The sequence below is a fragment of the Dryobates pubescens genome, chromosome 36, assembly GCF_014839835.1.
Source record: "Dryobates pubescens isolate bDryPub1 chromosome 36, bDryPub1.pri, whole genome shotgun sequence".
NCBI classification, from domain to species: domain Eukaryota; kingdom Metazoa; phylum Chordata; class Aves; order Piciformes; family Picidae; genus Dryobates; species Dryobates pubescens.
In genome coordinates, this window is record NC_071647.1 from 4,583,518 (window position 1) to 4,599,736 (window position 16,219).

Consider the following 16,219-nt stretch of genomic DNA (forward strand, 5'->3'; position numbering starts at 1 on the left):
TTGCTCTCTGCAACTCCCTGCAGGGAGGTTGTAGCCAGGTGGGGGTTGGGCTCTTCTCCCAGGCAAGCAGCCCCAGAACAAGAGGACACAGCCTCAAGCTGTGCCAGGGGAGGTTCAGGCTGGATGTTAGGAAGAAGTTCTTCACAGGGGGAACTGGCCACTGGAATGTGTTGCCCAGGGAGATGGTGGCATCCCCATCCCTGGAGGTGTTCAAGAGGGGCTTGGATGTGGCACTTGGAGCTATGGTTTGGCTGCTAGGAGGTGTTAGGTATTAGGTCACAGGTTGGCCTTAATGATCTCTGAGGTCTTTTCCAACCTGGTTGATTCTGTGGTTCTGTGCAGCACAGGGCAGTCAGCACCACCAGGTGAGAGGTGTGAGGCTGGGGAGAGACTTCAGCTCTGGAGGCAAGCTCTGTGGTGGGTTTCACAGGTGACTAAAGAAAGAAGCTGAGTTAAACCCCACCTCTGTGTGCCGGGGAGGCTGCTCCTGCGGCTCTGCCTCAGGGCGTCCTGTTAAGCCCCGGCCCCGAGGTCCCACTTTGCCTCTCCCAGCCCTGAGAGCTGCCAGGATACATCAAAGATTAGCTCAGGATTACCTCAAGAGGCTCCAACCTCGTGGAGAGCGCAGGATTGGCAGGTCATTAACCTTGGAATTGCTTGCTAACAATCCTGTAATCAGCAGGAGCCTCTAATTATTATTTACGTGCAGGGTGCTTACCAAATGCCACCTCTCCAAGGCTCTGTGGGAGGAGCACATTCACTCTGCAAGGCAAGGGCTTGACCAGAGAGATGTTTGGGTCTGAATTCCCCTGGTAAACATTGATGGATGAAATGAAATTCGAGTTTAATTGCCACCCTCCCCCCCCCCCCAGCCCCCTGCTGTAAAGCACAGTTGGAGGTTTGCTCTCTCTTAGCTCAGAGCCTGCAGGAGTTTCTCCAGCCCTGATGTGTGGGAGACCTACAGGAGGTGCTCCTCACCCCTCTTAGATGAGATCACAGAACCCCAGCATGCTGAGGTTGGAAGGCACCTCTGGAGGTCATCGAGGCTGGAGGTGAGGAGAAAGTTCTTCCCAGGAAGAGGAATTGGCCACTGGGATGTGCTGCCCAGGGAGGTGGTGGAGTCCCCATCCCTGGAGGTGTTTAAGAGGGGCTTGGATGTGGCACTTGGAGCCATGGGTTAGTTAGTCAGGAGGTGTTGGGTGACAGGTTGGACTTGATGATCTCTGAGGTCTTTTCCAACCTGGTTTATTCTATGATTCTATCCAGTCCACCCCCCCCTTGCTCAAGCAGGGCACCCACAGCAGCTTGCCCAGGAGCACAATGGGCAGGGGGTGTTGGAAGCTCTCCAGAGAAGGAGGCTCCACAACCTCTCTGGGCAGCCTGCTCCAGGCCTCCAGCACCCTCACACCAAGGATATTTCTCCTCCTGTTCAGATGGAACCTCCTGGGTTCCAGTTTGTGCCCACTGCTCCTTGGCCTGCTGCTGGGCACCACTGAGAAGAGTCTGGCCCCAGCCAAGCTGAAAGAAAGTGGTAGTGAGGTGGGGGTCAGCCAGTTCTGTCAAGCAGCTAGCAACAGGGCAAGGGGAAATGGCCTCCAGATGCACCAGGGGAGGGTCAGGTTGGGGATGAGGAACAATTCCTTTGCTGCAGGAGTGGTCAGGGATTGGCAGAGGCTGCCCAGGGAGGTGGTGGAGTCTCCATGCCTGGAGGTGCTCAAGGAATGTGTGGCCAAGGCACCTGGGACCAGGGTTTGGTGGCCATGGTGCTGTTGGGTTGCTGGCTGGACTCAGTGGGTTCAGAGGACTTTTCCAACCCAAACTGAGGCTCTTAAAGGTCTCTTTCAATCAAAACACTTTGCTGATTCTGTGACCCTCTTTCCCCCTGCCCTCGAGAGGATTATAAGCACCGAGATGCTGTTGGTACCCCCCTGGACAGCAGGTACCTCACCCCCATGCTCCCAGGGGAGGTAGGGAGGGAGGGGCTGTGCTGGGGTCGTCTTTTCCAAGGGAGGAACTTGCCCCAGAAGTCCTTGAGAGAGGAGTCAAAGGCATTTTAATCAGCCAAGGCTGAGAACACACACTCACACTGCTCCAGCCACAGGAAGCAAGCTCACATCAGTTGGAGCTCACCACCAAGAGGAGAAGGGGGGAAAAACCAACCAGTGATGTGAGCATGGGGGCTTCTGGTGGGGTTGTTGCTTTGCTTCTTCAAATCCCAGCTTCTTTTCCACCAAAAAATGACCAATTCCAGCTCCTTGTGCATCACATTTTGGTGACATCACTTGTGTGGACCATGACAAAACCTCCCCCTGGGATGCAGAGATCAAACTTGAGCCATAACCCCTCTGCCCCGCTCCTCCTGCCTGAGCAGCCCCAGACCTCACGTGGGGCAGGGCAAATGTGGCTCCAGGAGGCCAGGGCAAACCCCTCCACCTTGCATGGACCTCTCTGCTCAGCTGCTTCTGGTGACCACAGGAAACAGGGCAGCTGCATGGGAGATGATCTGAGGTCCCCAGCATGGGGAGGGAGGCTGCTGCTCCTCCAAGGCACTTAACCCCAGTGCAGGAATGATTCGAGCCCATCCCCTGTGAAGGAGCAAGAAGCAGCTTTGGCACTGAGCCCACCTGGATGGGTCAGAGCAGGGCAGGAGGAGGGCAGCAAAGCCACAGCGTGTCCCCATGCTAGCTGCCTTCGGGGAGCTCATCCATTGCTTCTCTAAGGTGCTCCCTCACCTTCCCACCCCCTTGAGCAGGGGCATGGAGTCAGCCTGAGCTCCAGGCTGCAAAGACCTGCAGACCCTTCTGGGCTGGAAAGGACCTCAGGATTTCCTGACCTGAACTTGGTCCCTTCAGACCAAGCTGCTCAGAGCTCCTGGGAACCATCACCATCCTCTGCCTGCTTCCCTTCCCCTCTCCCACCCCATTGCTCAGCCTCACATCCTCGGTGTGGTGATGAGAAATGACTTGGTCAGACCAAGCAGCAGTTTCAGGATGTGCTGGAGACCTAGCAAAGGGCAGGGGAAGGGCTCAAATGACCCCAGGGGTATAAAAACACAGCCACAGAAACAGCATCTGCAACCAGCCCAGGGCTCTCCATCCATTCCCTGGCAACCCAGAGGGTTTTGCCTCCCCCAGCGGCATCCCAGCACACACTCACTGGAAGGCTGACCCAAGGGATTAGCCCCACAAACTCTCCTGCCAGTGTCCTGGTGTCCTGTCACCTCCAAGCAGGCAGTGATGGGACGTGGGGCATCGTGCCCAGGATGGAGGCAGGCAGGGATGATGCTGCAGCCTCTCTGGGCTCCTCTGCGCCTTCTGCCACCCCAGCAGGTCACAGCGCTGCCAGGGAGGTGAGAAAGCAGCATCTCAGCTGTCCTCTCCTGCAGGTCTGCCCCGGAGGAGCTTCTGCGGCGCTGCCCATGGCTGCAGCGAGTTTGGGGGTCCTCTGGCAGGCCGGTGCTGCAGGCAGGCGCCGGCTGCGGGGCCGATCCGCGGCAGGGTCCCACACGGTGGGGCCGGCAGCCTCCCCGCTCCCGTAGAGCAGCTCAGACAGCCGTGGACTGCTTGATGCTGTGGAAGCTGACGCGGGTGGGGGAGGTGGGGATGGACATGGCCCTGGCCACCCGGGCCCGGATGGAGTGTTTGTCCTGCCAGCGGTGCCAGCGCTTCCGCACGGCCGAGCGCACCTGGCGGGGAGACACGGGAGGGGACCGTGAGTCGCCGAGCAGCCGCCCGGAGCTGTTCAGAGGCCACCGCAAGCGCTGCCCGGGAGCCCCTGCCCCCCCCGCAGGGCACCCAGCCGCGCTGCATGTGATGCTGCCCCCGCAGCCGGGCGAGGAGAGAGAGCTGCTGGAGGGGGAACAGCGCAGGGCTGTGGAGGTGAGGAGGAGGCTGAAGAAAGGCTGAGGGGCTTGGGGCTTTTTAGACTGCAGAGGAGAAGCCTGAGGGGGGGATCCTCTCGTTGCTTATCAGTGTGGGTGTCAGGAGGATGGGGCCAGGCTTTTTGCAGTGGTGCCCAGGGACAGGACACAAACTGGAACATAGTTTAACACATCCAAGTGCCAGGGGCTGCACTTTGGCTACAGCAACCCGAGGCAGTGCTACAGGCTGGGGGCAGAGTGGCTGAGAGCAGCCAGGCAGAGAGGGACCTAGGGGTACTGGTGGACAGCCACCTAAACATGAGCCAGCAGTGTGCCCAGGGGGACAAGAAGGCCAAGGGCATCCTGGCCTGCATCAGGAAGAGTGTGGCCAGCAGCAGCAGGGAAGTCCTTGTGCCCTGTGCTCAGCACTGCTGAGGCCACACCTGCAGTCCTGTGTCCAGTTCTGGGCTCCTCAGGTCAAGAAGGACATTGAGAGACTTGAAGGTGTCCAGAGAAGGGCAAGAAAGCTGGGGAGGGGTCTGGAGCACAGCCCTGGGAGGAGAGGCTGAGGGAGCTGGGGTTGCTTAGCCTGCAGAAGAGGAGGCTCAGGGGAGACCTTCTTGCTCTCTCCAGCTCCCTGCAGGGAGGTTGTAGCCAGGTGGGGGTTGGTCTCCTCTGCCAGGCAAGCAGCACCAGAACAAGAGGCCACAGTCTCAAGCTGTGCCAGGGGAGGTTTAGGTCTGGTCTGGTCTGGTCTGGTCTGGTCTATTCTATCCTATCCTATCCTATCCCATCCTATCCTATCCTCTCATTGCTTATCAGTGTGGGTGTCAGGAGGATGGGACCAGGCTTTTTTCAGTGGTGCCCAGGGCCAGGACACAAACTGGAACATCAGCAGCTCCATCTAAACGTGAGGAGGAGCTTCTTAAATTTAAGGGTGACGGAGTCCTGGAGCAGGCTGCCCAGAGAGGTGGTGGAGTGACCCTCTGTGGAGAGCTTCCAGCCCCACCTGGCCACTGTGATCCTGGGCAAGCTGCTCTAGGTCACAGAATCATAGAATCAATAAGGTTGGAAAGGGCCTCAGAGATCACCAAGTCCAACCTGTCACCCTGATCAGACAGCAGGGGCTGGACTGGATGACCTACAGAGCTCCTTTCCAACCCTGTGGTTGTGTGATCCTGTGCAGAGAAATGGCCCTGGCCAATGGTGCCTCTGAGTGCAAAATGGGAACAGAAGAGTGAAATCAACCTGGGCAGGGGTTCTGCAGGAGAGCCAGCAGCTTGCACACTGCTTTGGGTGCTGCAAGGGGCTGGGAGCAGTGTGAGTGACAGGCTGGGAGGTTTCATGGCTTCCCTGGCTCACGCTAGGGACATTTCTTCAGCATTAATCCCACCCTGCAGCAGCCTCAGGTGCTTAGTGTGGCAGGTCAGCAGTGAGGAGGTGCCTGTTCACCAGCTGCAGTGTGGGATGGCTCTGGGACATGGGCACTGGCTGCAGGGGGCTGAGGAGCTGCAGCTGGGTGCACACCGAAATCCCCAGCCAGCCCAGCTGGGGACCATGAATTGCAGGGTTTGCTGTGCTCCTGGGCCACCAGCCAGTCCTGCTCCAGTTCCTTCTCCTCCTGCATCAGCCCTGTGTGATTTGGTAACAAAGCAGGCCTGCCTGGGGCCAGCTCTCCTGAGCCACCAAAGGTTCAAGAGCATTTGGGAGGAGGCAGAGGAAAGAGCTGCCCAAACCATCAGCCCTTCTCCACTCTCACCTCCTATGCCTTCCACTGTCTGTGTTTGGGGTCAGAGCCCTGAGATGGCCTTGTCTGTATAGGGAGAAGGATTTCCCAGGGATGGGAGGACCCTTGGCTCTTCTGATGCACCAGATCACACAGGTGCACCCCTAGAGCATCTGCTCCCAGAGAAGGATTTTCCTCCTCCAAAGGAGACCTACAGTAACCATTTCCACCTGTGGCTGCAGATGTGGCTGGAACAGGAGGTAAAGCACCAGCTTGGACCACCCAACACCTTCAGCTGGGGAACTGGGTGCCAGCACCCTCCAAGGCTCTGCAGGGGCAAAGCCTTGGGCTTGTCTTTGCTTGCAAGGAAAGATGCAGGCTCCCCCCACCAAGCATCCCCAGCCCTTAGTGCTCACCTCGCTGTTCAGGAAGCAATAGAAGACAGAGACAAAGAAGCCCTGGAAGGAGACAAGCAGCAGAGTCACCACAGGGCTACAGCCAGCAGACACCCCCAGGCCCAGGAGCTCGGGGGGAGCCCTGGGGGGGGTGGGAATGTCTGGTTTTGGGAGGGAGCAGAAGCAGGGTGAGGCATCAGCCAGGACAGGCTCCTCCACTTCCCTTGGCTGGGGGGGGTGAGGGGTCTGGAATGGTAGGTGGAGCTGGGGACCTTACCTGGAAGGACTCTAGGAAGGAGTTAAAGTAGATGAAGACGACCCTGGAGATCTCATCCTCCCCTGGATTGACGAAGAACAACATGTAGGTGATTCCCAGCAAGGGCAGCAGCACCAGCGTGGCCTTGACTGCTTTCCTGGGGGGAAAACAGGGACCTGAGCTGCTGCAGGGCAGCCCAGGGCAGGGGGAGCCTCTCCATCCCACTCCCAGCACCATGCCCAGGCTGCCCAGGGAGGAGGTGGAGTCACCACCTCTGGAGCTGTGTGGAAGATGTCTGGATGAGGAACGTGGTCTGGCAGCTGTGTTCAGGGAGATGTTAGGTTGTGGCTGGACCTGAGGACCTTGAGAGCTTTTCCAACCAGGCAATCACAGAATCACTAAGGATGGAAGAGACCTCAAAGATCATCAAGCCCAACCTGTCACCACAGACCTCATGACTGAACCATGGCTCCAAGTGCCACATCCAAGTCCCTCTTGAACACCTCCAGGGATGGGGACTCCACCACCTCCCTGGGCAGCACATTCCAGTGGCTAACAACTCTCCCTGGGAAGAACTTTCTCCTCACCTCCAGCCTAAACCTCTCCTGGCACAGCTTGAGACTGTGTCCTCTTGTTCTGGTGCTGCTTGCCTGGCAGAAGAGCCCAACCCCCACCTGGCTCCAACCTCCCTGCAGGGAGTTGCAGAGAGCAAGAAGGTCTCCCCTGAGCCTCCTCTTCTCCAGGCTAAGCAACCCCAGCTCCCTCAGCCTCTCCTCCCAGGGCTGTGCCCCAGACCCCTCCCCAGCTTTCTTGCCCTTCTCTGGACACCTTCCAGCACCTCAACATCTTTCCTAACCTGAGGAGCCCAGAACTGGACACAAGACTCCAGGTGTGGCCTCAGCAGTGCTGAGCACAGGGCACAAGGACTTCCCTGCTCCTGCTGGCCACACTCTTCCTGCTGCAGGCCAGGATGCCCTTGGCCACCTTCTCTTCTCCAAGCTGAACACCCCCAGCTCCCTCAGCCTATCCTCACAGCAGAGTTGCTCCAGCCCTTGGATCATCTTTGTGGCCTCCTCTGGACTTGCTCCAACATCTCTGTGTCCTTCTTATGCTGGGGACATCCAGCCTAAACCTAAACAACCCCAGCTCCCTCAGCAATGCTATGGTTGTGTGTCTGGAGCTGGTCTGTCTGAGGCTGGGCAAAGCAGTGCCTGGGAAAGGATGGAGCAGGGCTGAGCTGTTTGGTTCTCAAGTGCCTGGGCTGCCTTGAGCACTGGGCCCCTTCTGTGGTTTCTCCATGCAGAAGAGGGCAGTGGAGAGAGGAAGGCTGACCTTGAGCTGGCAAGAAATGATTGCTTGGCTGATCTAAGGCTCAATTAAAAACGAATTAAGGGGAGTGAAATAATTCCCAGCCTTCAGCACGGGTTTGTGACAACCTTATCTCAGCTAATTAATTGGCTGTCTTTTCCTAACGAGATTAGCAGTGTGGTTTGTGAGAAGCCATAGTGCTGATAGAGGATCAGGGGCTCTCCTTCATGTGGATTAGGGGGCAAGAACAATGCCAAGTCAACTCTTTTTGCTTCCAAATCCTGTTAATGGAGAGAGCCCAACACTAGCTGAGAGCAGGACGCTCATCCCTGGCAGGGTTGGGCTGGGGCTTGGGACTGTGCTGGCCTGGAGGAGAGCCACAGCCACTGACACAAACTGGCAGCTGGCATGGAGGGGGCTGGAAAGAAATGAGGCTCTGAGCATCTTCAGGCTGGCACATGATGGGACACAGCACAAGCACTGGGGTGGCTTTGCCAGGGGAGCAGCCACAGTGCTGGGGGATCCAGCAGCTTTTTCTCCCGTGTCACAAGGGATAGGACAAGAGGGAATGGCCTCAAGCTATGCCAGGGGAGGTTTAGGTTGGAGATTAGGAACAATTTCTTCACTGAAAGGGTGGTCAGGCAGTGGCACAGGCTGCCCAGGGAGGTGGTGGAGTCACCATGCCTGGAGGTGTTCCAACCCCCATGTGGGCCATGGCACCTGGGCACAGGGTTTAGAGGCCATGCTGGTGTTGGGTTGATGGTTGGACTTGATGGTCTTAAAGGTCTCTTCCAACCTTTAGGATTCTATGATTTCTTTACCAGAAGCCATCTTCTAAGGTGGGCAAGAGCCCCCCCCCAGGGCTGCCCCTTGCCTGGGTGAAGCAGAACTGCCCAGTTTGGAACATACCAAACCCTCCAGCTTTTTCCCACCAAATGTTCCTGGGGCATGAAAATGTTTCTCTGTGCAGAGGTGAACCACCTTAACCTCCTCTGCCAAAATCAGGAGAGGCTACTGGAAAAGCAAAAGTCTCTTGAGACTGCTGCCAGAGCCCAAGCAACCTGCTTCAGTAACCTTCAGCTTTGCTCGCTCCGGGCTGCATCACTCATCCCAGCTCAGTGCTGTGTGATGAGGAAAGCTGGCACCTCCCAGCTGAAGCTTTCCCTTCTCAGCTGACAGACTCTCCCTCCAGCCCAAACCTGCTTCCTCCTGTCCCAGCACTCAGGGAGATTCCCTGAGTCCAGAGAAAAATCACAGAATTCTTTTGTTTGGAAAAGACCTTTAAGGTCGTGGGGTCCAACCCTCCTCTGACTCTAAGGGAAGTCATTCTGCCCCTGTGCTGACCTTGAGTCCTGTGTCCAGTTCTGGGCTCCTCAGGTTAGGAAAGATGTTGAGCTGCTGGAAGGTGTCCAGAGAAGGGCAACAAGGCTGGGGAGGGGTCTGGAGCACAGCCCTGTGAGGAGAGGCTGAGGGAGCTGGGGTTGCTTAGCCTGCAGAAGAGGAGGCTCAGGGGAGACCTTCTTGCTCTCTGCAACTCCCTGCAGGGAGGTTGGAGCCAGGTGGGGGTTGGTCTCTTCTCCCAGGCAAGCAGCAGCAGAACAAGAGGACACAGTCTCAAGCTGTGCCAGGGGAGGTTTAGGCTGGATGTCAGGAAGAAGTTCTTCCCAGCAAGAGAGACTGGCCATTGGGATGTGCTGCCCAGGGAGGTGGTGGAGTCCCCATCCCTGGAGGTGTTTAGGAAGAGCCTGGATGAGGCACTTGGTGCCATGGTTTAGTTGCTCAGATGGTGCTGGGTGAGAGGTTGGACTTGATGATCTCAGAGGTCTTTTCCAACCTGGTTAATCCTATTCCATCCTATCCTATTCCATCCTATCCTATCCTATCCTATCCTATCCTATCCATCCCTCCTCCCTTGCCCTTTGCTTTGCTGCCAGGCATCGATTTAATTCTCACCTCCATGCCAGGATTTGCTGCTCCAAGGCAGCTGAGCTGCTCAGGTTCCAGCAGGACAGGCTGTTGCAGGGACTCATTTCCCAGCAGCTCCCTCCCAAGGCAGTCCCAGCCACCCATGGTCCCCATGGCAGGGCTCTCACTGGCCAGGATTTCTCAGCAACCCCATATGCAAGAGCCAGCGCTCTCCCAAAAGCACCTGAGAGGCTCTTAGATGTCTCTCCATGCTCTCATAACTTGCCTCTTGGCTGATGGGGTTGTTCCTATCCCCTCTAATGATGCTACTGCAGCTTCTAGGCCTGCTCTCTGCAGTGCCCCTCATGCTCTTACCTGTACTGGATTGTCTCTGACGTGGTTGAAGCTCGGAGCTTCGTCATGAGGATTCGGACAATGTTGAACAGAAAGATGAAGTTGATCTGGAAGGAAGGAAGGAAGAGAGCAGCTGGGCCCAGCTTCCCTCCCATGTCCTCAGCAGAGGCAATGGGATGTGCCAGGGGAAATGGGAATGGTTCCTCTGGGAACTGATCTGGACTTTTAAAGGTCTTTGTCAATGAGGTTTAGGAGGCTGCTGAAGGGAGCGGGGTGCGCCGGGGGGACTGCGGCCGAAGGGAGCGGGGAGCGCCGGGAGGATGCTGCTGAAGGGAGCGGGGAGCGCCGGGAGGATGCTGCTGAAGGGAGCGGGGAGCGCCGGGGGGGCTGCGGCCGAAGGGAGCGGGGAGCGCCGGGGGGGCTGCGGCCGAAGGGAGCGGGGAGCGCCGGGGGGGGCTGCGGCCGAAGGGAGCGGGGGCGCCCCGGGGGGAGCGGCGGCCGAGGGGAGTGGGGAGCGCCGGGGGAGCGGCGGCCGAAGGGAGCGGGGAGCGCCGGGGGAGCGACGGCCGAAGGGAGCGGGGTGCGCCGGGGGGACTGCGGCCGAAGGGAGCGGGGAGCGCCGGGAGGATGCTGCTGAAGGGAGCGGGGAGCGCCGGGAGGATGCTGCTGAAGGGAGCGGGGAGCGCCGGGGGGGCTGCGGCCGAAGGGAGCGGGGCGCCCCGGGGGGAGCGGCGGCCGAGGGGAGCGGGGCGCCCCGGGGGGAGCGGCGGCCGAGGGGAGCGGGGCGCCCCGGGGGGAGCGGCGGCCGAGGGGAGCGGCGGCCGAGGGGAGCGGCGGCCGAGGGGAGCGGGGCGCCCCGGGGGAAGCGGCGGCCGAGGGGAGCGGGGAGCGCCGGGGGAGCGGCGGCCGAAGGGAGCGGGGAGCGCCGGGGGAGCGGCGGCCGAAGGGAGCGGGGAGCGCCGGGGGAGCGGCGGCCGAAGGGAGCGGGGAGCGCCGCGGGGAGCGGCGGCCGAAGGGAGCGGGGAGCGCCGGGGGGAGCGGCGGCCGAAGGGAGCGGGGCGCCCCGGGGGGAGCGGCGGCCGAGGGGAGCGGGGCGCCCCGGGGGGAGCGGCGGCCGCGGGGAGCGGGGCGCCCCGGGGGGAGCGGCGGCCGAGGGGAGCGGCGGCCGAGGGGAGCGGCGGCCGAGGGGAGCGGGGCGCCCCGGGGGGAGCGGCGGCCGAGGGGAGCGGGGCGCCCCGGGGGGAGCGGCGGCCGAGGGGAGCGGCGGCCGAGGGGAGCGGCGGCCGAGGGGAGCGGGGCGCCCCGGGGGAAGCGGCGGCCGAGGGGAGCGGGGCGCCCCGGGGGAAGCGGCGGCCGAAGGGAGCGGGGAGCGCCGCGGGGAGCGGCGGCCGAGGGGAGCGGGGAGCGCCGGGGGAGCGGCGGCCGAAGGGAGCGGGGAGCGCCGGGGGAGCGGCGGCCGAAGGGAGCGGGGAGCGCCGGGGGGTTGGTGAGGAAGGACAAACATTAGGGAAAGGGCTGAAGGAGGAAAAGTTGGGAAGGGAGGGGAAGTACAAGGCAGCTGAAGGGCTCTGGGGAGAGTGGCTGCCATCACAGCAAGGAACCACCTGGCTGCTCTCCCAGCTGCCAAAGCACTAATGAGGGCAGGGGAAGGTGGCACTGGGGGCTGAGGACAATTGACACAGATTGGAAGTGGCCTGGCCGCCTGATGGGCTGGGAAATGAGAAGCAGGCTCAGTTATTAGTGAGTGATTAGCTCTCCCTTGGCTTTGCTCAGCACTGGGCAAGCAGGGAGGAAGAGCAGCTCAACATCTTTCCTAAACTGAGGAGCCCAGAACTGGACACAGGACTCAAGGTGTAGCCTCAGCAGTGCTGAGCACAGGGCACAAGGACTTCCCTGCTCCTGCTGGCCACACTCTTCCTGATGCAGGCCAGGATGCCATTGGCCTTCTTGGCCTCCTGGGCACACTGTAGGCTCATGTTCAGCTGCTGTCCACCAATACCCCCACGTCCATTTCTGCCTGGCTGCTCTCAGCCACTCTGACCCCAGCCTGTAGCACTGCCTGGGGTTGTTGTGACCAAAGTGTAGAACCTGGCACCTAGATGTGTTCAATCTCCTGCCCTTGGCCTCTGCCCAGCTGTCCAGCTTGGCAAGGTCCCTCTGCAGAGCTCTCCTGCCCTCTAACAGAGCAACTCCTGCCCCCAGCTTGCTGTCATCTGCAAATGTACTGCTGATGGACTCAATCCCCTCCTCCAGATCATCAATGAAGATATTGAACAGGCTGGGGCCCAGCACTGCTCCCTGGGGCACACCACTGGTGCCTGGCTGCCAGCTGGCTGTGGCACCATTCACCACCACTCTCTGGGCTCAGCCTTCAGCCAGTTCCTCACGCAGCTCAGAGTGCTGCTGTCCAAGCCAGGGGCTGCCAGCTTGGCCAGGTGTTTGCTGTGGGGGATGGTAGCAAAGGCAGAGCTACACTCTCCAATGGAATGCAATGGATATGAACCAAATATACTGCAGTTACAGTTAAGAAACAGCACAAGAACATCCTTGGCCAAAACCCAGGGGAGCTTGTAACTTCTCAACTCCATGCCTCCCCCCACTTCTCACCCTGGTCACAAAGAGAGAAGTGAAAGAGCAGAGAGTTGTTAGAACTGAGCCAAAACAATGCAGCCAAGGTCAAGCAGAAGCCAGCACAGCACTAAGTTAATATCTCCCAGAGCAATGAAGCCAAAGGAGAGAAAGATTGCTCACCAAGCTGATTCTTTGCTAGATCTCTCTACAAGAAGATGCTGTAGAGCTGTCATTGTTTGCCTTTTCACACCCAGTGCTGGGCTGGCAGTTTAAGGTTTGGGGGGAAAATTTCAACCTCAGCTCTGGTGAGGTCTGAAGAGACCTAATTGTGGCCTTCCAGGATCTGAAGGGAGCTACAAGAAAGCCTTCACCCACCCCCTGCCCTGCCCTTCACTGATGGCTGCTGCCCAGCTCCCTCCCCTGCTGCCCAGCTCCCTCCCCTGCTGCCCAGCTCCCTCCCCTGCTGCCCAGCTCCACTGCCCATCTGGGCTGCAGCAAGAGAAGTGTGGCCAGCAGGTCAAGGGAGGGGATTCTCCCCCTCTACTCAGCTCTGCTGAGACCCCACCTGGAGTACTGCCTCCAGTTCTGGGGCCCCTATTACAAGAGGGATCTGGAGGGGCTGGAAGGTGTCCAGAGAAGGGCCACGAGGAGGAGCAGAGGGCTGGAGCTGCTCTGCTCTGCAGACTGAGGGAGTTGGGGTTGTTCAGTCTGGAGAAGAGAAGGCTCCAAGGAGACCTAATTGTGGCCTTCCAGGATCTGAAGGGGGCTGCAAGAAAGCTGGAGAGGGACTTCTGAGGGTGTCAGGGAAGGATAGGACTGGGGGGGATGGAGCAAAACTAGAAGTGGGGAGATTCAGATTGGATGTGAGGAAGAAGTTGTTCCCCAGGAGGGTGGTGAGAGCCTGGCACAGGCTGCCCAGGGAGGTGGTGGAAGCCTCCTGCCTGGAGGTGGTTGCAGCCAGGCTGGAGGTGGCTGTGAGCAACCTGCTGTGGTGTGAGGTGTCCCTGGCCATGGCAGGGGGGTTGGGACTGGCTGAGCCTTGAGCTCCCTTCCAACCCTGACAGTTCTGTGATTTATTTACACTTTACTACTTTCTGTTCAAGATCTGTGGAAAAAACCTAAAGGTAGAGCCTAAAAATACCAGCTGGCCCCCTTCAGGAACAGCCTCATCCCAGGGGATAGCAAGCAAGCAAGGTCACTTTGCTCTTACCAGAAGCACCAGGATCATGGGACCTTGGTAAATGTAGTCAGTGTAGACTCCTGCTCGCTTCCCAAACCAGCACCTGCAAGCCAAGGACAGGAGGTGTTAGGGACAGCTGGCCTTGGGGACAAGCCTACCTGAAGGGACGTTGTAGCCAGGAGGGGGTTGGTCTCTTCTGCCAGGCAAGCAGCACCAGAACAAGAGGACAAAGTCTCAAGCGGTGCCAAGGGAAGTTTAAGCTCAAGGTGAGGAGAAAGTTCTTCCCAGAGAGAGTTGTTAGCCATTGGGATGCTCTGCCCAGGGAGGTGGTGGAGTCCCCATCCCTGGAGGTGTTCAAGAGGGGATTGGATGTGGCACTTGGTGCCATGGTTTAGTCATGAGGTCTGTAGTGACAGGCTGAACTTGATGCTCTTGGAGGTCTCTTCCAACCTTGGTGATTCTGTGTGACTGGCCTGGATTTACTGCTCTCCTTGCTCAGACTCTGTAAGCCACTGTCCCTGTAAGCACCTGCAGCTTGTACTGCTGGAGCCACCCTGGCATGGCTTTCCCAGGAACATGGTTCATGGAGGTTCAGGAGGGGGCTTGTGGAGGTGTTCTGGGACCCCACAGGGGTGTGGGATCTGCTCAGTGCAGGATGAGCAGGGAGGACATCATGTGGAGACAGGTTTGAGTTGGTTTTGTCCCCAGCAATCCCAGCAGGAACTCACTCTGGTGGATCCATGACCTGGAGACAGGCTTGGGTCAGTTCTGTCCCCAGCAATCCCAGCAGGAACTCACTCTGGTGGATCCATGACCTGGAGACAGGCTTGGGTCAGTTCTGTCCCCAGCAATCCCAGCAAGAACTCACTCTGGTGGATCCAAAAGGAGAACTGAAACCCAAGACAAGCTGCCAGTCACCTGAACTAGTTCCTTTTAACTCCCCAGCACAGCTGATGAGCTCTCAGGTGCTTGCTAAGTCCTCCATTAGCAGGTCCCTGTGAAAGTGGCTCTGGTGGTGGGGGCAGTCCCTGTCTCTGTTGGCAGATCAAATCCCAGCTCCATTTAGCAAACACACTGCAGGAGCTCTGCCTTCGCCCTGCCTTTCCCCCCTTAAAATCTCATTTGCCCTTTGAAGATCAAAATGCAGCAGCAGGAAGAGGCTGCAGGCAGGGCTGGTGCAGCCAAGAGCCCAAAGCAGGCATAGAAGAAAGGCTGGAAAAAAATCACAGAGTCACCAAGGTTGGAAGAGACCTCAAAGCTCATCGAGTCCAACCTGGCACCACAGACCTCATGACTAAACCATGGCTCCAAGTGCCACATCCAATCCCCTCTTCAACACCTCCAGGGATGGGGACTCCACCACCTCCCTGGGCAGCACATTCCAGTGGCTAACAACTCTCTCTGGGAAGAACTTTCTCCTCACCTCCAGCCTAAACCTCCCCTGGCACAGCTTGAGACTGTGGCCTCTTGTTCTGATCCTGGTTGCTTGGGAAAAGAGACCAACTCCCACCTGGCTCCAACCTCCCTGCAGGGAGTTGGAGAGAGCAAGAAGGTCTCCCCTGAGCCTCCTCTTCTGCAGGCTAAGCAACCCCAGCTCCCTCAGCCTCTCCTCCCAGGGCTGTGCTCCAGACCCCTCCCCAGCTTTCTTGCCCTTCTCTGGACACTTCAAGTCTCTCAATGTCCTTCTTAAACTGGGGGGCCCAGAATTGGACACAGAATCTGACCTCTTTTTCCTCCCACTCTTCCCAAGTGCCTGGTGCCAGCCTTTGCAGGCAGGATCTCTGCCCCTGGCACAATTGATCTGCAGGAAACTGGAACAGAAATCTGGTGGAAGGGTCTGGAGAGCAGGGCTGGGGAGGAGCTGCTGAGGGACCTGGTGGTGTTCAGCCTGGAGAAGAGAAGGCTGAGGGGAGACCTCATTGCTCTCTACAGCTCCCTGAAAGGAGGCTGAAGTGAGGTGGGGGTTGGTCTCTTCTCCCTGGGATCAGGTGGTAGAAGGAGAGGAAATGACTTGAAATTGTGCCAGGGGAGGGCTAGGTTGGAGGAACAATTCCTTTGCTGCAGCAGTGGTCAGGGCTTGGCACAGGCTGCCCAGGGAGGTGGTGGAGTGCCCATCCCTGGAGGTGTGCAAGAAACCTGTGGCCATGGCACTTGGGGCCATGGGTTAGTGGTTGAAGTCAATGACCTTAGAGGGCTTTTCCAACCCAGAGCATTCTAGGAGAGGAGCTGGGGGAGTGAAAGCAGCCAGGCTCACTTCTCGTTGTCGTAGTACAGCTTCCCGACGGCCCAGGCGACGATGATGGGCAAGGGGATACCTGCAGATGAACACACAGAGGAGTCTCAGGGCTGCCACACTGCCACAAGCCCCTAACCAGGCCTGCTCTCACATAGGCACAGACCACCAGGTGAGAAGAGACAACCAGGTAAACCCCAGCCTGCTCCTGGCTGCTAACATTTGGGCAGCCCTTTGAATCACAGAACTGTCAGGGTTGGAAGGGACCTCAAGGCTCAGCCAGCCCCAACCCCCTGCCATGGGCAGGGACACCTCACACTGCAGCAGGTTGCTCACAGCCACCTCCAGCCTGGCTGCAAACACCTCCAGGCAGGAGGCTTCCACCACCTCCCTGGGCAGCCTGTGCCAGGCTCTCACCACCCTCCTGGGGAA

At 58.9% G+C, this 16,219-nt stretch overlaps 1 protein-coding gene across 1 annotated transcript in view; it reads right to left on the reverse strand.

Moving 5' to 3' along the window:
- Positions 1–3,528: 3,528 nt before the first annotated feature.
- Positions 3,529–16,219, reverse strand: part of CRHR1 (corticotropin releasing hormone receptor 1) — a 35,458-nt gene continuing 22,767 nt past the window's right edge. The window contains exons 7-12 of the mRNA XM_054176812.1: positions 15,809–15,869; positions 13,585–13,657; positions 9,825–9,910; positions 6,258–6,393; positions 6,002–6,043; positions 3,529–3,685 (exon numbers count right to left, since the gene is read on the reverse strand). Of these exons, the coding sequence (XP_054032787.1) occupies positions 3,545–3,685; positions 6,002–6,043; positions 6,258–6,393; positions 9,825–9,910; positions 13,585–13,657; positions 15,809–15,869 (539 nt within the window). The 3' untranslated portion in view covers positions 3,529–3,544. The remainder of the gene's footprint in view (positions 3,686–6,001; positions 6,044–6,257; positions 6,394–9,824; positions 9,911–13,584; positions 13,658–15,808; positions 15,870–16,219) is intronic.